Here is an 18636-nt window from a genome sequence, read left to right as displayed (position 1 = left end):
TGCAACTAATAAAAGTACAAACGCAACACTCACGGACTTCAGCGTCGGAATAAATAATAACACGTTCAAGTATGCGTAAACACAATTGTTGTAAGAATAAGGAAAACGTGTTTGAAGCGATATTGTTAGTCGGCTTCATGCAGATACGCCCGATACAGTATATGCTTCATATCCTCAGGGAACGCCACTTGGGGAGTGATGGAGCCGGATCACTCATTCTCAGTCCTTTATTCCGCCAACTATTTTGCAATGGTACCCCAGCTGATTGGAAAATGTGGACCGCTTTGGACAAATATATATGTTTTTTTGCAAAGGGACATTTTTTTTCCCTTTCCAACAAGATGCCCTTAGAAGAACAAGAAGAACAAGAAGAACTTAGAGGAAGGTTGTTGCAATCCTAAAAATGTTTTTTGTCTCCATACAATCTATAATCCACATTTACCATTAGTTAAGGAAAGAAATTGTTACCCATAATCCTTTGCGGCGGCAATATTTCAGTCAATAGGTCACCCACGAATTTTACGTAGTCTGCTTGACTTTTTCTTTTTTTTTTTAATTTACTTTAATGACAAACTAAATGACATACTCATAGTGTGCTTGACGACAACACTTGAGAGTTTCACGCCAGGGCCGTCACCAATACTGCGTCACGTGTTGACGTCTCTTGGAAAAGTCCAAATCAAATAAGTGTTGTCTTGTTCTATTTCGAAATGTTCGTGATGTTCATTTTACATCACGCCTTGACATGTTGACGTTTTCCAAAGTTTAAGAAAAGGTTTTTACAAACGAACTCAAAAATCAATGACCCCCCCCCCCCCCCCCCTCATATGAGCCAACTATAATGCATATAAACCAAATTCCAAACCACAGTAATTTATTTGGGCTTGCTTGAAACAAGTCGTTTGCAAATTGCATTCATAAAAAAATACAACCACGATTTCTTATTTCTATTATAAAATATACTATTTACAGTAATAAAAACAAATCGGATTACATTTTGAGTTTGCAAATTGCCGTTGGGCGCACCATAAATTGTTGGCAATATAAAGAGATGAGATTTTCGATGTCGTTTTTTTCTGACGAGCAAGTTATTACCCCAGGACAGGAATCTAAATGTTGATTTAATAAAGAAAACTTAATTGATGGTCCGTGGCAATAAATGCTTTTATGTGTCCTCTTCATGACCTGCAGTGTAGTTCACATGAGGCCAAATTCATTCAGCCAGATGGCTGACGTACTTCTTATTCATTTGCGTATTCATTCATATCTGAATGAATTCGTATTCTACGTCATATAGCTGCCGCCCAAGTCTTACGTAAATTGCTTAAGACCGCATGTTTGATCATGTTGTCCGCCAATAGCACTCTTTGTACAGACTTTGTCGCAATCAATTGACAGAAAAGAATCACATTCAAGTACGCAAATGTTTTCATCTTGATTTATTTTTAAAAAAAACCCAATTTCGCGGCAATTCGAGTTGACGCATTAATTACGTGACGTCAAATAAAGTAGTCCTATGGTGCATTTTAGTTGTAGTAATATTTGCATTAAGAGCTTTGGTGACATAAGATTCGACGCAATAAACAACCAGTGTTGAAAGACCGCTTGGCCTTGCGCTGTTTCTCAGCCGGAATTGATGTCTTTTTGAAGATCATGTGAAGGGGAAAGAGATGTGATGTGTTTTGGCACCGTCCAATTTCAGCATGGATGTGAGTATTCTAAATGAGGAGAAAAAAAAGCGGCTTTATTTATGCAGGATCATCATATTAACGTGCCAAGTCGTTCAATGGCCATCTAGCATTATTTCGACAAATAAATGACGTGCGGTTGAATAGCTTGCAGGTTGTCTTTTCGGCTCGTTGGTCTCCAGTAGCGAATTCGTACTCCGATCCCACTCCTTTAATATTAATCATTTAAATACGATTAGAAAAACACATCGGCACATTCTCTGAACTGCGTCTCCTCACTTTCATATATTTCAAATACCACTCATGTGAGTCGTGCGCTATTTGCGATAAATGAGAATTTATGTTTAAAGTAATAATCGTTTCAGGAGTATTGATTAAATCGAATTGTGCGGATGATTGTCAATTTTTTTCACATTTCATCTAAGCACAGGGACTGTGACAAGTCACACCATCATAAATGCGTATATTCTTTTCATATTATGTCATGACATGTTACATGTATCCACATTGTGTTTTGGTATTCAATACCTTAAACTCATTTTGAGCGGCCAACTGGAATTATGGCCATACAAAAGATAGGACAGGATTTTTTTTTTTAACGTTATCAGAAAAAACATTGGTTGATTCCTGGTTACAAAAATAACATGTTAATATTAAAATGTTATTTATTATTGATGATTAAAACTTTATTTTATTATTAATTTGATAATCCGAAATTATATTATTAATTTTCTAATTGCTTTTGCATGGGGTGGTCAATATAAATATGCCTTTCTCCTAATATTTCTGCACAAGGTGTTATGCTGCTTCTCTGACCTTCCATTAGTTTTGGCATATGTTGGGCCTCCTGTCAAAAGTGTGTGTATTGATTTTGATTTTTATGAAGCACAATGTTTCATGGTGGATGGACCCTGGCTTTCAAAATGAAAACCTCACAATAACAGGACCCTTTGTACCACTGAAAGATCCAGTCAAGTCCAAAGGTCAAAAATTTATCTGAGGAGAAAAAAATAGCATGAACAAAAATGGTGGTAATTTTTTGTTCGACATTTGAGGAAATCACTGCAGCAAACACTCAATGGTAATTTTAGCCCACCTCCTCAGGTAATTTGGGGATCATTCATGAGCAAAGGGCTCCAACCTGCTCAAGTTTGAAGTATCCAGAATGTATGTCAGGTTCTTTCATCCGTCATAAATGTTTGCCCTGTGTATTTTTAGTTGACATCCTGATTGTTTCATCCCATTGCCCATTTTTACAAGTCGTGTTTACAGTTTTCAAAATGAAATTATGTTGAATGGTGACAATATACAAGCTGAAATAAACAAAACAATCCTGTTGAAAGACCCATAATCTGCAAGTGTGACCAAGCTCCCTGACTGAGCAGCACATTTCACTCCAGAATGCTTTGATAGTGTTGATTTTATTTTACACCCAGTAAAGGACTCAAAGCGACCCAATTTCTCAAAGCAGCCACATGTTGACAATAAAGCGGACTGTAGATTTCACATTATTGGCATATTATTTTTGTACACAAGGCACAGGCAATATAGTCGGCAACATTTTGTTAAAAGAAAAACCACAACTGTCACAAGACGTTTTGCCCGTATGCTTTGTGGCTTGTGTATACATTTCAGTCATCAGTTCTTTTTAGTAATTATTTTAATTTGTCTTGGTGTGCAATGTGTACAAACAAAAGAACACTATCTACTTGAAACAATAAACTGTTCTTGAGCTCTATACTCGGCACAGTGTGTCTTGACCCAGAACCTATCAAGGCATTTAAAATTAGTCCTTGTAAGTTTTGTGGGGAAAAAGAAAAGACCACTAATTTGGCTTTAGTTGCTTTGCTAATCACGGTCTTCTTTATTATTTTTTTTTCCTTTTCCAGCCTCCTCAATCTCACACTTTAAACACCGAGGGGACACAGACGCTGACAGCCATGACCACAATCAACCCGCAGACGCTCGCTCCTGAATCCAATGCCTTTGGCTACTATCAAAACATGTGGAATCACCCAAACAACTATTTCCCTTCAATACAAGGTAATTTACTATCAATTTATCAATTGTCATGACTTGTAACAATCAGCTGGGCAACCAAACTGCCAGAAAAGTTCGAGGCCCATTTGGGAGACTTTGTTTTTTGTCTTGACAAAAAAAAAAAAGCAAAAATGTCAGGATGATTTCTAGCGCACATTTTCAGTTGGTTTAACATGTAAAATGGCCCCAACCATTTTCTGTGCAGATTGGTTGATGGGGGGATCCCAACACCACAGGACAATTAATTGGGATTATTTCTTAGACATCCAATAATCCGACCATTTCTGACTTTTCAAACGTGACGGTGACATCCAAACGACAAAAGTGTCATTAGTGCTAGACACCCAACAAGCTAACACACAGGTTTGTAGCTAAGTGGGGGATAACTATTAGAAATGTTCCCGTGTCAAAGCAACATCTGAGGTGCATATGTAAAAAAAAAAAAAAAGAAAAAAAGATGTAAGACCAACCAAAATGTAAACTAAAATATTATGTTTATAAATGACAGACTTTTCTTTCATTTTAAAGGAGGTCCTTTCTGTTATCAGAATGAGGGAGCACAGACGGTGGCAACAATGGCTATGCCAAGTACACAACCAACACAATCTCTACCCATTCCATACTGCACAGAGCGGCAGGATAACCTGCAGATGCAATTTGCTCAACCGCTTGCAGGTACAAATACTGAATTGCTTTCACGGCACATAAGAGGTGGAAAGTCAATTATGGATTAGGTTTTATAATCACTACAAAGTTGACAAATTGTTCAATCGTAGTTCTTATGATTGTGGCGTGGAGGCAGGGATTGGTGGATCGCAGTCTGCCTTGACCCTGCCGAGTTCTGGCAGTCCAACTGAGGACAAGCGGTTATGAAATGTGCTTTGAAAATCGAAAAAAAAATAGAGCTGTGCTTTGAAGTGGTCAATTATGCTTTCAAATTATATATGTTGAGTTATGGTTTTAAATTAGTGTACATTTGAGTTCAACACAGTACAGAATCCAAAAGAATAATCAATTAAATAATCCATATTTCACAACCCAAAAGAGCAATTAAGTAAATCATCTATATACAACTGTATCTTTTAAAATGAAGTAAATTTAAATCAAGATAAAAGTATTGTTTTGAAATACATCAAATGGTTGGCGCACAGACAAGACTATTTCAAAAAAATATATTTATATTTTACACGTGCAACAACTTCCATACGATGCTTTGTTGTGACTTAGATATTTAAATTGAAGTAGCGAACAGAATGTTGGCCTTCTATAGTTATGAAGAGCATAAATAAGGTGACAACTTTGGACTTGACTGGACATGCGACTTGAAGTTCCCGACTTGCCACGAATTTCCACGTTTGACTTGATCCCCCGCGGCTCTGCTAATAATCAAATCCTTTGTATAAAAAAAAGCAATATATACCTAAAGAAACAAGCATATGCAGCTTTTTTTTCCGGGTGCAGGTTATAAATTTTTCCTCTGCTGGTTTGGCAGGTGACATGACAGCCACACAGCTTCAGTACGCCAACTCCATCCTCCCACAGGGCGTGGCGCAGGGCAGCGGTCCTCGCAACCAATCAGAACGCAGCTTGATGAAAAACAGGTAGATGGAAAATTAAACTGGGGAAGAAAAAAAAAAAGCCAAACTGAATTGACATTTGATATCTTTTGCAGGGAGGCCGCACGGGAATATAGGAGGCGGAGAAAGGCTTACGTTCAAGGCTTGGAGGAACGTGTGGCAAAGCTTGAAAATCAGAATAAGGCTCTGAAGGAAGAGCTAAAAACCTGGAAAGAAATGTGTCATCATAACGGCCCTTGATAAGGTTGTTCAAGTAGCTGCAAAGACTGTACATTTTCATTTAGTTATTCATTTATTAGGAAACAAAAGAAAAACTGCTGCTATTAGAGGATGCCAAGGAAGGAAGCTGACCATCTTATTGACACATTGTGGAGCAACAAGGGCTTCATATCTTGCTGAAGAATAATTTGAGACAGGTCTGATGATGAAGCTGGGTTGAAAAGCTCTCACATATTGTACCAGAATAGAAAATTGCACATTTGTCTTCAGTACCGGTTGACAAATTGTCTCATTTTTTTTTTGACCATGAACATTTTTCACAAGGCAAAGTCATTGGCGCAAATCATGTGGGTTTCCATCCCATCCTTGGCCTCTTCAATTTCTTCCTCTTAACCCGTCAAACAATTTATTTGAGCCCGACTTAACTCATCCAGAACCAGCAGTGGTTCCGGACCTTAGTCAGCTATCCAACTCCAGGCATGTCTAAAGTGGCGCCGACGTCATCAGTGACCGATGCCGTCTTAAGTGCCTGTTAAATAGCGTCGTCCTGCCTTGCCAAAGCCACCCATTGTTGAGCCAAACCCTGAAGAGTGGCTCCCTGTATTATCTCATTTCCTGGAAACTGGACTTCTTGAATGAGAGTCTTGATCAACAACAGTCTGACTTGTTTACTACCTCTACGGGCTCCTCACAGGGCTTTGTCCTCTCACCACTGTTCTTCATCCTGTTTTAAGATTGAATTGTTCTTGGAGTGAATTTTATTGTTTTTCTGTAATTGACTGGGTGACCAGTCCAGACTGTGCACCCTCTCCTGCCTGAAGTCAAGTAGAACAGGCTCCCATCTCACCAGCGGCACTACTGAGGATAAGCAGTATAGAACATTTATGGAATGTATAGATTTGTTTATATGAGGGTTGTTGTTGTTTTTTTCTATTGGAACCGGTACAATAGAATGGAAGATGGTTTTTAAACTTGTGTCAATAACTGTGTTGCTCTCTGCTCCCTTAATTGCCCCACGGGGATGAATAAAGTTTTCTGAAACTATCAAGAAATTCTTTGACCTTATTACTGAACTGAGATTGGAAATGCTTCTCGAACCAAACGGATGAAAGCGTTTTCCAAGAGCTGACCTTTATTTGAGTAACCATGGAGGATTATCACATTTCCATTCACAAATATTCCTCTTGACTTAGAACGTTCATGGCTTGCTCTGGGAGCTGGTTTTCATCAGTGGTGATGGACGGCAGGACACATTTCTTGTTTGGGATGGACCTCTAAGAAGTACCAATCAGGACAGTGACTTGAACCCCAAAGTCTTTCTCCTACATGGGCTCAAATTCTGCTACACAGCAGAAAGTCATTCCAAATAATCCATTCTTCTCATTTTTGGGTTCTTGTTGGTGTAATGGCCATCTGTCTTGATACATATGTCCATGAACTCAAACGAATACAAAAGGTTTCTGAATTCACACAAAAAGAACTTGATTGGAGCAAAATCATTGAAAACTATGTTTCCTCATGTTCCCCCATCAACTTTCATCCACGTATACTGACTCGGCTTCTGTTAACACTCTTTTCATGTCCACTAGTGTTACCTGGGATTTAAAAAAAAGACATTTTTGAAGTCAAATTTCAATACTGAATCATGGTGGGATGAGAACTGTGATAGAGTGCAAACGTTACCCGTGGAATTGGATACTTGGTGGGGAATGGTGCTGTTTCTCTCCCAAAATCAGACAAAGTCCCACATTTTGCATCACCATCTACCCAAAGGCCTTCATAAATGAGACCTTTGTCAGCATAGTAGAACTTCCCATGACCGTTTTTCTTACCGCCCTTCCAAGATCCTTCGTACCAGTTCCCGTTGTCTTAAAACAGACAATAAAGTTAGATCTTGAAAATCATTCAACCGCCACAAATACAAAAAGGTAAACTTACCAAATTGAATAACACCGGCTCCATCTTCCTTATCCCATAGCCACTCCCCCTCGTAGAGATCACCACATTTATAGGTGAGTCGCCCCCAACCACTACGATTATCTTCACTCCATTCTCCCTCATACGTTGCATGCACATCAAAGAAGGAGCCATGTCCCTGAAAAGATTTTTTTTTAAATTCACTTCGAGATCTAAGATGTGTGATACAAGTTTTCCTAAATATACGTACGTGTTTCATTCCATTTTTCCACTCTCCACAGTACTGCATGGTATACTTCTTGGTATCTGGCATTAGTACGCTAAAGATGCCGTAGCCATCGTGTTTGCCGTATTTCCACTCGCCATTGTAAATGGCACCAGATGACTTCCACTCTTGGGTTCCCCAACCTTTATAAATTACGAGATGACACTTTGAAATGGAACCATTACATCACATGATTTGGGAACAAAAATAATGCTGACTCACCATGTTTTTTATTGTCCAACCACTCTCCGGTGTAGTTATCTCCATTGACTGAAAATATCGTTCCACGTAGTCCGGATTTCTTTGCTGCTTTGTCTATTACTGTTGAGCGAGGCAGGCTGAGTCGAGCTTTTTTAAGGAACGGCATCCTTGGCTGGGGTCACCTGTTTAGGACAGTTTTGACAAGATTATTCAAAAATGTTATTGGATTATTTAATCAGTCAATCCCATGCATGTAAAGCACTCAGATTCTATCTACCCTATCATGTAACTCCATACCTGTGGAGATGAATGAAAATTTAGCCACAAGCAAAAGGGCCTGATGTCTGGACGATGGAGCTAATGAACTTCATTCAAGGGAAGTGATCAGGGCACTGCGAGAAATGCAAATCAAATGAAGATCTGATTGCAACATCTGAGGTTTGGGCTTGGAATGAAAATGGACAAAATATAATCACCTGTCGATATATATTGAGATGCTTGGTGTATTTGAGAACAAACATTTTAATCAGGACTCTTGTCGTGAAGGTATTCCTGATAGGAAATGGAGCAAACACCTCAACAATAAGGTTGGGGAACATTAAGCGATGACATAAAGTCTTGACCTCTGATGGCGAATGATGTCATGGTTTGATAAAGAAAATGACATCGTGTTGCTCTATCGAGAAAAGTTTTACGATGTAGTGGTTCGCCGTTCTGCCTCACAATCAAAATACCCCTTGATATGAAACTATGTGGAAACTTGGAGTGCATACCTAGTTTCAGAAAGACTGTCATCTGGAAAGATCGAAATTTCATCTTCTCATTGTAGTTCCAGTACATACCAACTCGCATGTGTTCGAGCTTCTATCTTGACTCTGGATTTGCGGTGTGCACCGGTCAGGAGCGAGACTCGTTCTTCCTCGCAGATGATGCGTCGCCCTCCTTCTGCGACCCAGCGTCGGAGCCGTTCGCAGTTCCTTGGTATCCGGGGAGTCTCAACCGTCCCCTCATCGGAGAGCCTGTTTCAGGCTTCGACGTGGTTACTGTGCACCCTCCTGTGGTCTTCTCTCCTCTCTCGGAGGGGTGGGCATGGGTTATTCCGCTAGCCGTGCTGCCTGATGTGGGGGTCGGTCCCTCCCGATTCAGGGATGTGCTGGATTCCTACGCTCTGGGACTGGCGCCGGGTCCCAGCTCGGGGTGTTGTCTGTGGGCTTTGCCTGGGAGTCTAAGTTTGAAGCAGGCGGTGGCTGCATCCTTCATCTGTGGACCACTGGCTGTACTGGACTGGCCTCCAAGAATCTAACGCATTCCAATGGTTTGGTGCAATATTTGGGAGCATACATGTACATGGTGAAGATCAACAGTCGGATTTCATCCACTGAGAATCACGTCAGGGATTTTGATGGGTTGCTATAGCCACGAAAACAAAAGTTTCTCATACTATGGTATTGAGTTCATCACCCGTTTTACAATTTACTGTACAGGGATCTCTATTAAGTCCCCTTTAGTTTTTTAGTGTCAGAGTTGATACGATGTAAAGTTGATTTTTTTTGTGGGTCAAAAATATATGTGATCATCTAAAGGTTAATTTTGTTTTGGAAGGTGTTACTTTTTCTGTGTAGTCATGACATAAAAGATCATTTGTATCAATTATCTAGAATCATTGTGACAATCGAAATACAATCTGAAAGCAAAAAGCCTATTTTGAATATTCATGACAACACATTTCTCCTTTTATTGCTTTTAATTGAAATGAAAACATTGCATAAAATCCAAATTTTGCTCTAGAAATATATCTGGCATTCCAGTATCAAAGAGTACAGTAAACAAGAGCGACCCCAAGCAAATGAACAGTACTATTATTATTCTTATTTTTACACCATTGAGGTCAACACAACACTCACGTTTAACTCCTCCCCTGCACCGAATATTTACAGAGGACTTCCTTCTTCACAAGTCCGACTGGTGGACATCAGCAGTGCTTGTGATTCAGTCTATCAAATTGGGAAAGAAGTCATATCTTGGAAGCAGTGTGGGACAGAAGTAATTTGCCCTGACCATTGTCATCACCACACATTAAAATTCACAACCAAAGTACATGCATAGTTCTTCATTGCAACAGCAAGCAGCTCTAACCAACACAACATAAAGCAGTGGAGGACATTTTGTTACCAAACCAGTATGGAAAGCGGTCCGTGCGTTTATTTGATATCTAGGATCCAGTAGGGCTGTTCAATTAATCAAAGACGATCTCAAAATTCATATCATCGAGGACAAACGATTATTCGGTGTTTCCGTTCTGAGACGTGCAACCGCGACATCCCCGCATGTTATGTTAGATGTTAGTCAGTCACCGAAATGTTGTACAGAGGCTGAGATCAACCCAAGTCAAATTCCCTGTTTGGCATGCACAAAGGTGATCAATAAAGCTGATTCTGATGTGCGGCGATCCAGGCCATATTTAATAGGCAGTGTTGTACCTTAACGTGTTCAATGAACAAAAGTTCATGAATGAATGTAACTTGTAAAATGTCAAATACATGTCATCATGATTTCAATAATCCAGCAGCCCCAGAAACCTTTTGACCCTTCAAATGAATGTTGTCGATACTGCACTTCCCAAGACTGTTGATACATTTCCCAACCTCGATATCCGCACAGTACAGTGAACCACCGCTACTGTGGAAATTACAATTGCCTATAGATGCTACAACATGATGACAAAGTGCTACTGTTTTAGAAATGTTTCTCTGCACCCAAGTGCCATCAAAGCACTTCATCTCAATGAAGCTCAAACTCACAAAGAGGCCACAAGGGGGTGCCACACACAACAAATAAAGTAGGTGAACTTTAAGGTGACTAAAGAATGTATAGAAACCAAAATGAAAAACCAAACATGTGAATTTGTGAATGCCACTCTGTAAATATGCGAGGGTTCACTGTACTCATTGAACTGAGGAAAAAAACTCATTTTCCTTTTGTGTTTTTGTAGTATCTGCAGGTGACAACGAATGTTAATAATACAAAGTAAAACATCGGCTTGAAATGCACGTCACCTCTCATGTTGTAGTGCACATTAGCGGAAAAAACCCCCAACATTTCAAAAATGCGAGGCAGCAATTATCTTCAAATGCCCACAATCTTATTGAGTGGCAAAACAAGCATTCGATTCACACATCTCACATCAGCTTCCTTAAATGTGGCATACATTCAAAAACTTACAGTGAGGTCAACACAATTATTTTCTTAACAATTACATTTTGATTACCGTCTATCTGGAAAATATTCCGTCAAACAAATAAAACCTTCCTAAGAACAGTAATGTCGACAAAGCATAAATAGCAGGGTTTACAAGCAGGAGAACTTTTTTTTGTTTTTTTTGTTTCATGTTGCTCAGGCTTATCTTCACTTTAAAAAGGTCTAAAAGTAATAATATTCCTCATCATAATGATAATAATCAAGTAGTAATAAGTTAAATGTTTTCCAACCCTCAGTGCAAAAACATCCAAATTCATCTGAAAGGGGAGGAACTGGTGTGCGTCAGACATCCAAATGATTTCATGTGAATAAGGTTTAGGCACAAATACTTTTTTGTTGCTTTTGTCCGCTGAGCCCTTAACAGTGGACGCTTTCTCTCAGAAGGCTTCCTGTTACGTCGTTGCTCTTTTTGAGCACACAGAAGCGTCGGGGTCACCCCGACCGCCACTGTGGAAACAGCTCCGCTTTTTCAGTCAGCGCCGTCGAGTGCCTCCGCGACGTGTGAAGAAGCCGCGTACTTTAACCGGAAACCACCTGGAGGGAGAAAGCAAATACAAACCGCAATTGATGCTGGAAGGCACATTTGTTGTTTAGCATTTGTCTTTACAAATTTGCTCTGTTAGCCATGCGGCTGGATTACCTTGCTGTGCGGAGTCTATGGAGGGCTGATTGCAGTCCTGAGCGTAGTGTCCGCTCACGCCGCAGTTGGAACAGGACACGCTCCCGTTCTTCTTATTGACTCCGCCGCCCCCGAGTGAAGCAGCTTGAAGCATCCCAAGAGGATTGGGGTAAACCTGCCGGTAAATGCGCTGGAACGACGCGACGGGTGTCATCTGCTGTTGGAGGTTGTAGCTCGCAGCGGCGGCCGCCGCCGCCACCACTTGCGTGCTCAGCATGTGAGACGACACGTCTGCGTGGCTGTGAGGATGCGAGTGGATGGGGCCGTAGGCCGAAGGGTGGCCGGGGGGCGGGGCGTTTGGGTAGAAAGGCGGCAGGGCGGCGGCCCCGTTGGCCTGGTGGGGTGGCTGGCCCTGGGTGAGGTAGCTGTTGATGCACAGGCTCGTGAGTTGGAAGAGAGGGGGCGGGACGCTGAAGACCTGTCGCACGGCTGCGGCCATTTGGTGGTTGGGGAAAAACAGCGGCGCTTGGCAGCCGCTCACGCCGTTGCCGCTGCCTCGACTGCCGCAGTTGTTGTGGCAGCCGCAGGTCCCGCAGCCCATCAGATGCTGTTGCTGCTGCTGCTGCTGTGGCTGCTGCGGCGGTGCGGGCGGCTGGGGGGGCACTTGTTGCTGCTGACTCTGTGGAAGCACGATAGGATTGTCACAGCCACTTCCACAGGAAGCACCGGCATTGCTGTAAGATATACAGTCACTGAGCGCCGTGCCGTGAGCAAGTGCTGGGCTGGGGGCGGGGCCCGGGGTGTGCGTGGGCACGCCTGCTTGCACAAGTCCACTAGCTGCCGGCGCACCTCCAGGTGGCAAGGTGAATGCGGACGGCAGAGCAGACCCTAGGGTTAAACCGGGATGCTTGGGGTGGGAAGCCTCTCCGTGAGGCAGTGACCGCGTCAGACCTGCGTCCTGGCAGGGCAGAGAGGATGGGTACATGGCGAGGCCCGAAGACGTGGCACCGATAGGTCGCACCGGGGCCTGCTGTGCGGACTGGGAGCCGACGGGAGTGGAAGTGCTCTCCGACGAGCCGTCGTGACCACCTTGGTTATGTGGCACAGCGGTTTTGAACCTCTGGACTAGAGGCTGCACACCGGCTTGGAAACCCATTGATGGGATTCCAAAAGTTGGCATGATGTCCCTTTTTTCCGGTTCCCCGGGGCCTGGCATAACCGGAACCCCCGGAGGCATGGGCATCATCAGCGGTCCAGAAGAAGGCTTTCCATCCAGGAGAACGCTTTGGCTGGGAAGCGGAGGCACGGTCAGTGGAGGGTCACAGGCGCCGTTTGGAAGCACGTCAGGATGCATGAAGGAAAGAGGGGGAAACTGTAAGTTGTTCTCCGGGCCTGTAAAGTCTATCTGGTTGTTTGGGGACAAAGGGTGGACAGACATCAGGTTTTCCACGACACTTGGATCACTTTGACGAGCGAAGAACATGTTGGGGCCTGCTACTTGGAAGGAGTCATCAGAGTGACTGTCAGTATCTGTGAAACAAACACCAAAGGGAGAACAAGAAGGAATATATTGCCACCCATGCATCATCCGCTCATTTTTTTTTCTTTTACAGAGGCCAGTAAAGCAAATTTGGTCACACATTTTTGATCACATGGGAATACAAAGGTCATCAGGATATTTGCCTCTTAGCACAAGAGTATCAACGTTTTTTTACCTTTATTGTTATCTTCACTATCCAGACTTTCTCCTCCTCTGTGTTGAGGACTTGATGGAGAACTGTAGCTCTCTGATGACGTTTCACCAAATGTGTCCGGTCCAGAGCCAGCAACAGCTACCAAACCTGGATTGCACATATTGGCAAAAAGAAAGCACAAATATGTTCCTTGTGGATATAGTACCTAGACAAACTTGACCCACTCGAAATAAAGAGAAAGAGAAAGATGAATCATCTGGAATCTTTGATTTGACATAGGCAAGACAAAAAAAAAAAAAAAAAAAAAAAAGCTACGCTGCCAGGTATAGTGACACCAACACCCACCTTTATTTTGAGGCAAATGAGTTGGTGCCAGATTACCATTAATCAAATAAGATCCTTTTTCTGTGCCTCTGTAGAAAAAAAGGAGAAAAACATCAAGGAGAGGCAAAGTGGCTGACTGAATGCATTCGAAATCCTTAAAGGTTTCACAATGTTTTTTTCTTTTAATCGGGAGGGGTCAAATAAACAGTCGTCCTTATGGTTATTACTATTATTGATCTACCTGTCTCTGCTTTTAGCCTTGGCTCCTTGGTGGTGTCGTTTCTCTGTTTCCTGAGGGGGACAAAAAGGAGGAGGGAATTTTCGTCAAGTTCTGATCAGATTGTTGAAGAAACTATTACTTACTGCCATCTACATCACGATTCCCCACCTGTTCGAGTTCCGGCACGCTTCTCAGATTGAAGCCTCTTTTCCTCCTTTCTGATGAACCACTGAGCTCAGCGACATGAGGTCCTCTCCAACTGTCTCCCTGAGGGCCTTTTACACTGGGCAGACTAAAGAGAACTCTTAGCAGCATTTGTTTGAAACCATTTCCCACTTGACGCGAGACGTTCGGCTTACCTTTGACTTGCACTCTTGGCGCCGTGCTTTTTCTTATGCCCTTGAGTGTATGATTCTACACCCACACACAACACATTATATATATGAGGATCCTTTTTTCCAGTTTAATTTGAAGACAACCTATCTTAGAATAATAATCAGCAAAGTCAGAAAAGTTTTATTTGTCGGGTCTCATTCGCTGACTTTTATAGTCACTCGGTTCTTCTTTTGCAACCCTAACTTCTCAGTTTTATTGAAATGATGAGGTCTCACCTTCATCCTGACTTGAGGCGTCAGAGCAATCACCTTGTGAATTTTTCCCCAGCTGACAGTTGCCTAGACCAAAAACAACACAAACATTTTACTACAAGCTCTACAATGATTCACAGTAAAACATTGTTACGAGTTTCTTACAACGGCAACTTGATGGTTTGGTGGAGTAACTGGAGTCACAATTGAAGAAGCTGCACACCCTCTTGGTCTGTCTGAAAATTGGAGGCGCAGCAAGGAACTTTTCCCTGGAGATAGGAGTAAAAGGAAAATTGGAGGCTTTTGTGTGTTTTCAAGTGAGGCTAATAAATCATGTCAGCTCAATAACAACATGTGTTAAAACTGCATTCACATTAACTCTCAGTTATTGAGACAGCAGTTCTGTGTTTCACTTTGAATGAAATGAAACTCGTCTTGTTGCGTTTGTGTGCCGGCATGTACAGATAAGCAAGGTTGGCCGTATAGCAATAAAAAGTACCTGAGGCTTTTCTCGCACTCTCTGCTCTCATAGTGGTGCCCCTGGCTCAAAAGTCTCAGGAGGCTCTTCTCAAATGAGTCCGTGCACTGATCTTTAGGAAGCTGCAAAGAGAAGGTTTACAAACTGTACTCCAAAAGAAAAGTGGTTTCAATTCCGTATTTTCATAAATGTTTTTTTTTTTTTTTAAAGTATGGAGTACTTAAAACACCTCTAATACAATTAGCCTGAAGCCAGAAGATTTGAACAATCTTAAATAAATAAAATGGCTCTAAACGATTAATTGATTATTAAAATACAAAGTGATTAATTTGATTAGAATGTTTGCTGCTGATTAATCTAATCGACATCTGTATAAACATAAAAAATTATAATGTACACAACCTACTAACACTCTTGTAATGTCATGACTAATGTTCCACTCGCGCTATTTACGTTTTTGGCCCAGTGACACCATTTGAATCATCACAACTCATTCAAATGAGCTTACCTTAAAAAGGAAATTTTCCAATTCCAGATGAGTTTTGGTCACGTTACTAGAGGACGAGTCTGACCACTTCACCTGAAACCAAGTCGAGGTGTCATGAGTAAAAAAAGGGTCATGACATTCTATCAGATTAGGTGGGTGTCCCAAAAATAAAACAAAACAATTTCAATGATTTGGCTCGGTAGAAACAGAAAATGACTCAACAACATTGAGCTTTGGATAATCCATCTGCTCTGTTGCCATATATTAAAATACAAGTGCTAGACATTCCCATTTAAGATTGGTAAAATATATTTGAAATTAAATTACAACCAAACATTTGCTAAAGTTTCTCACCTCAAAGTTGTATTCCTTGTCTATTCTGGTCAGAGAGATACACTTGAGAAAAATTGCCTCTATATGCACCGCTGGGCGAAAAAAAAAAGAGCAATTCTTAAAAGATAAGAAAAAAAAATCCAAATATTTGATGGCATGTTATGAAGGTGTGTTCATACTCACCTTCTCTTTGTATCGCTCCGCGTCTGGAGCGTCGGCTCTGACAAGGAGGATGGGAGTCTGCACATTCTCCCAAAGACGAAGAAGGCAGATAATCAACCTTATGTCCTGGCAATTCCTGGGATTAAAAAAAGACAACGGTCACTCCTGTTATCAAGATGTATTCTTCTCATTCATTCACTCATAACCCCCTTCACTTACATTGACCCGAATTGAGTAAAACAGGATCTTTCAAAGATAAACTGTGGAAGCTCATGAGCCACTTTATTGCACATATTTTACAAAAATTCAACAGCGCAGATAAGATGCTAATTAATTTAAGTATTGATGAAGTATTTGATTGAGTAGCTTCAAACACGTGCAGTGACAGTAAGTGGCTGCATGCCATGTGTGCAACTGGCAGCAAAATAAACTTTTCTCTCCGACAGTTTCATTTCCCCTGAAGAGAAACTGTACCTTGACATCTATGAGAAACTACTGTATGACAACAGCATGCGTTTACGACACTATATGTTGAGTTGTACTATAAAATATCAAGAGGTTACATAAATTGGAAAATGATATCGTTTTCCCCAAATGAAGACAGGTTACTGCATGTGATCACATCTAAGCGTCCTTGAGCAATTGCTCCAGATGCAGCACCATCAGTAGCTGAATGAGAACTTGCAAAACTTCGCGATTATAGAAACTGAAAGGCCATTCATTAACTGGATTTACTGGAGACTTGACCCCCACCTCTCCCGTGTTGTACAACTGTTGTGACAGCGTGAGTTGCAAAACTTAAGCCTGCTAGCAGCAAGTTAGCATGAAGCTTCGCTGCAGCGAAAGTACCAGCTGTCACTCGAGAGACGAGAAAAAAAAAACGAACTAAATGAAAATAAATTCATTTGGCAATGCTTACCAAGTAGTGATGTGCACATTAAAAGTAAAAAAAGCGAACTTCCTGAAAATAAAACACGGTGAAATAAAACTAGTAAACAAGAGCTAGCTTAGCATCAGATTGAGCTCGTCGCTTACCGTTGTTTGTGCATTTCGACGAATCTGTCGTCTTTCCTCTTCTATCGCCAGCTCAATTTTATCTAGCTGCGCCCGAAGCGTTTCTCGCTGGTGAAAATGAAAAGCTGGGTGTAAAGAGGCCATACTGAAAAGTAGCGCTAACTGGTCCAAAGGTCCTGGGGAGATCTCGGTGTTTGACACGGCGCATGTTTGTCTGCAAGCATTCCCATCCGGATGCAACGAGTGGTGTTGAGGGTCCCTGAATGAAGGAAGGGAGTAGTCATATTTTTTGTAGAATAAGGACGGATCTACATGGCTCAGTATGCGAAAGAGTATCCCAGCGCATTCCCTGCTGTCAGATCCGAGAAGCGAAAGACACACTAGTAGCTTAGACCTCACCACGGGGTCGATTAGGTCCGTTAAAATCCCCAGGTCGTTTGGATTATTTGCACGAAACTCAAAGTCTCGTAAAACATGATAATCTTTCCTAGCCAGGTCTTCCAAGTAAGATCCTAAAAAACGAAGCTCCAGGGGTTGACACATGTGCATCAGCCCGCACATGAACTCGATTCGCTTGGCAGGGTTTAGATGAAGGCCGAACCATTCAAAAATAGTCTCCTTGTCCAACTGGGGTGGATAAACATGATCGTTGGGCGAATGCTCCAGCCTGTTGGACATCGATGTGGGAGAGACCACACTGGGGATATGCTGCCGTTCCTTCGGCTCCACTAATGCATCTTCCTCGGTCGTTTCGTCGCCACCTTCCTTGCCTGTTTTCATCCGTAGTTTCATCTTCGGCATTATCGGTGCTGCTAGAACGAGCCCAAAGTCAGAATGGCGGGGGTTTACAACTACATTATTAACGCGTTTCGGCATGAAAACACCCAGAGTAAGTCGCTTGGAGTGTTGCTGCTGTTAGCTCGCCATTAAACAGGGCGGCTCCATAGTGGGCTACTATTTCCTTCTTCTACTACATTATTTCCGGTAGAGTAACCGATAACAACTAGCACACTGCTGCCATCTTCTGGTATGGTTTTAGTACTTCAACTGAATTCAGCAAGCCATGGAAAACCATTTCAGCGTCTTCAGAGAGAGGAGGAGCCACCAGGAAACTCATTCAGGATGACATTTTACACAATTGCAAAAAAGGTTTCTTGCAGAAAACAGACAAATAAGCTATTTTTTTCCCAAGGCAGAACTTTAAAAATCAAAGACTTTCTTAAATTTTAACTCCTGGTTGGTTACTTCTGCATTCCAGATGATAGATGCATCTCCCATTCACTGTTCTCAGGATCCCAGTAGAGGGCACCAGTGGCTCAACATTCCTAATTAATCTTTTGTACCAATAAACCGAATGTCATCGTCCTTGCATGTATCAAGAACTCTTAAGTTTTTTTTTAAAATTATATACTGCTTCATTCCTATACCAGATGAACGTGTTCAGACGGTGACATGCAATTTAACATCAGCACCTCTACAACTTGTTTTCCCCTCTAATGAATGCCCCTAAAATTGTACAATTCAGAATATCAATTTTTCTATGTGCAGCAAAA

General features: G+C 41.7%; 3 protein-coding genes across 6 annotated transcripts; 1 reads left to right on the top strand and 2 right to left on the bottom strand.

Annotated features, from left to right (window-relative positions):
- Nucleotides 1–190: 190 nt before the first annotated feature.
- Nucleotides 191–6576, top strand: LOC147041813 (cyclic AMP-dependent transcription factor ATF-1-like). 2 transcript variants are annotated; one of them, XM_085939549.1, is made up of 5 exons: nt 191–385; nt 3578–3731; nt 4257–4403; nt 5221–5329; nt 5401–6576. In XM_085939549.1, exons 2-5 carry the CDS (start codon nt 3629–3631, stop codon nt 5543–5545), a joined length of 504 nt encoding a protein of 167 aa, XP_085795675.1. In that variant the 5' UTR covers nt 191–385; nt 3578–3628; the 3' UTR covers nt 5546–6576. The 2 variants fall into 2 exon arrangements, with proteins under 2 accessions (XP_085795675.1, XP_085795674.1); XM_085939548.1 differs by lacking the exon at nt 191–385 and adding an exon at nt 1413–1709.
- On the bottom strand, nt 6467–8460 carry LOC147041812 (MORN repeat-containing protein 3-like). Of its 3 annotated transcripts, XM_085939547.1 has the most exons (8): nt 8384–8460; nt 8205–8299; nt 7929–8089; nt 7692–7849; nt 7463–7619; nt 7357–7392; nt 7208–7287; nt 6467–7119 (listed from the first exon to the last, which is right to left on the bottom strand). In XM_085939547.1, the coding sequence occupies exons 3-8, from the start codon at nt 8071–8073 to the stop codon at nt 7054–7056; spliced, it is 642 nt and encodes a 213-aa protein (XP_085795673.1). In that variant the 5' UTR covers nt 8074–8089; nt 8205–8299; nt 8384–8460; the 3' UTR covers nt 6467–7053. The 3 variants fall into 3 exon arrangements, with proteins under 3 accessions (XP_085795673.1, XP_085795670.1, XP_085795672.1); XM_085939544.1 differs by having other exon boundaries at nt 7208–7392; XM_085939546.1 differs by having other exon boundaries at nt 7208–7392; nt 8205–8444.
- A 1969-nt stretch (nt 8461–10429) lies between these two features.
- Nucleotides 10430–18039, bottom strand: zcchc2 (zinc finger, CCHC domain containing 2). Its single transcript, XM_085939447.1, has 14 exons — nt 17105–18039; nt 16091–16205; nt 15929–15999; nt 15596–15667; nt 15109–15209; nt 14775–14878; nt 14634–14696; nt 14382–14436; nt 14191–14314; nt 14044–14093; nt 13824–13891; nt 13500–13625; nt 11806–13314; nt 10430–11699 (listed from the first exon to the last, which is right to left on the bottom strand). The coding sequence occupies exons 1-14, from the start codon at nt 17957–17959 to the stop codon at nt 11635–11637; spliced, it is 3378 nt and encodes a 1125-aa protein (XP_085795573.1). The 5' UTR covers nt 17960–18039; the 3' UTR covers nt 10430–11634.
- Nucleotides 18040–18636: the final 597 nt, after the last annotated feature.

The sequence above is a fragment of the Syngnathus leptorhynchus genome, chromosome 19, assembly GCF_054491065.1.
Source record: "Syngnathus leptorhynchus isolate UIUO chromosome 19, UIUO_Slep, whole genome shotgun sequence".
Lineage (NCBI taxonomy): Eukaryota > Metazoa > Chordata > Actinopteri > Syngnathiformes > Syngnathidae > Syngnathus > Syngnathus leptorhynchus.
Note: the sequence above shows the minus strand (reverse complement) of the source record. Positions and strands in the feature narration are given on the sequence as shown.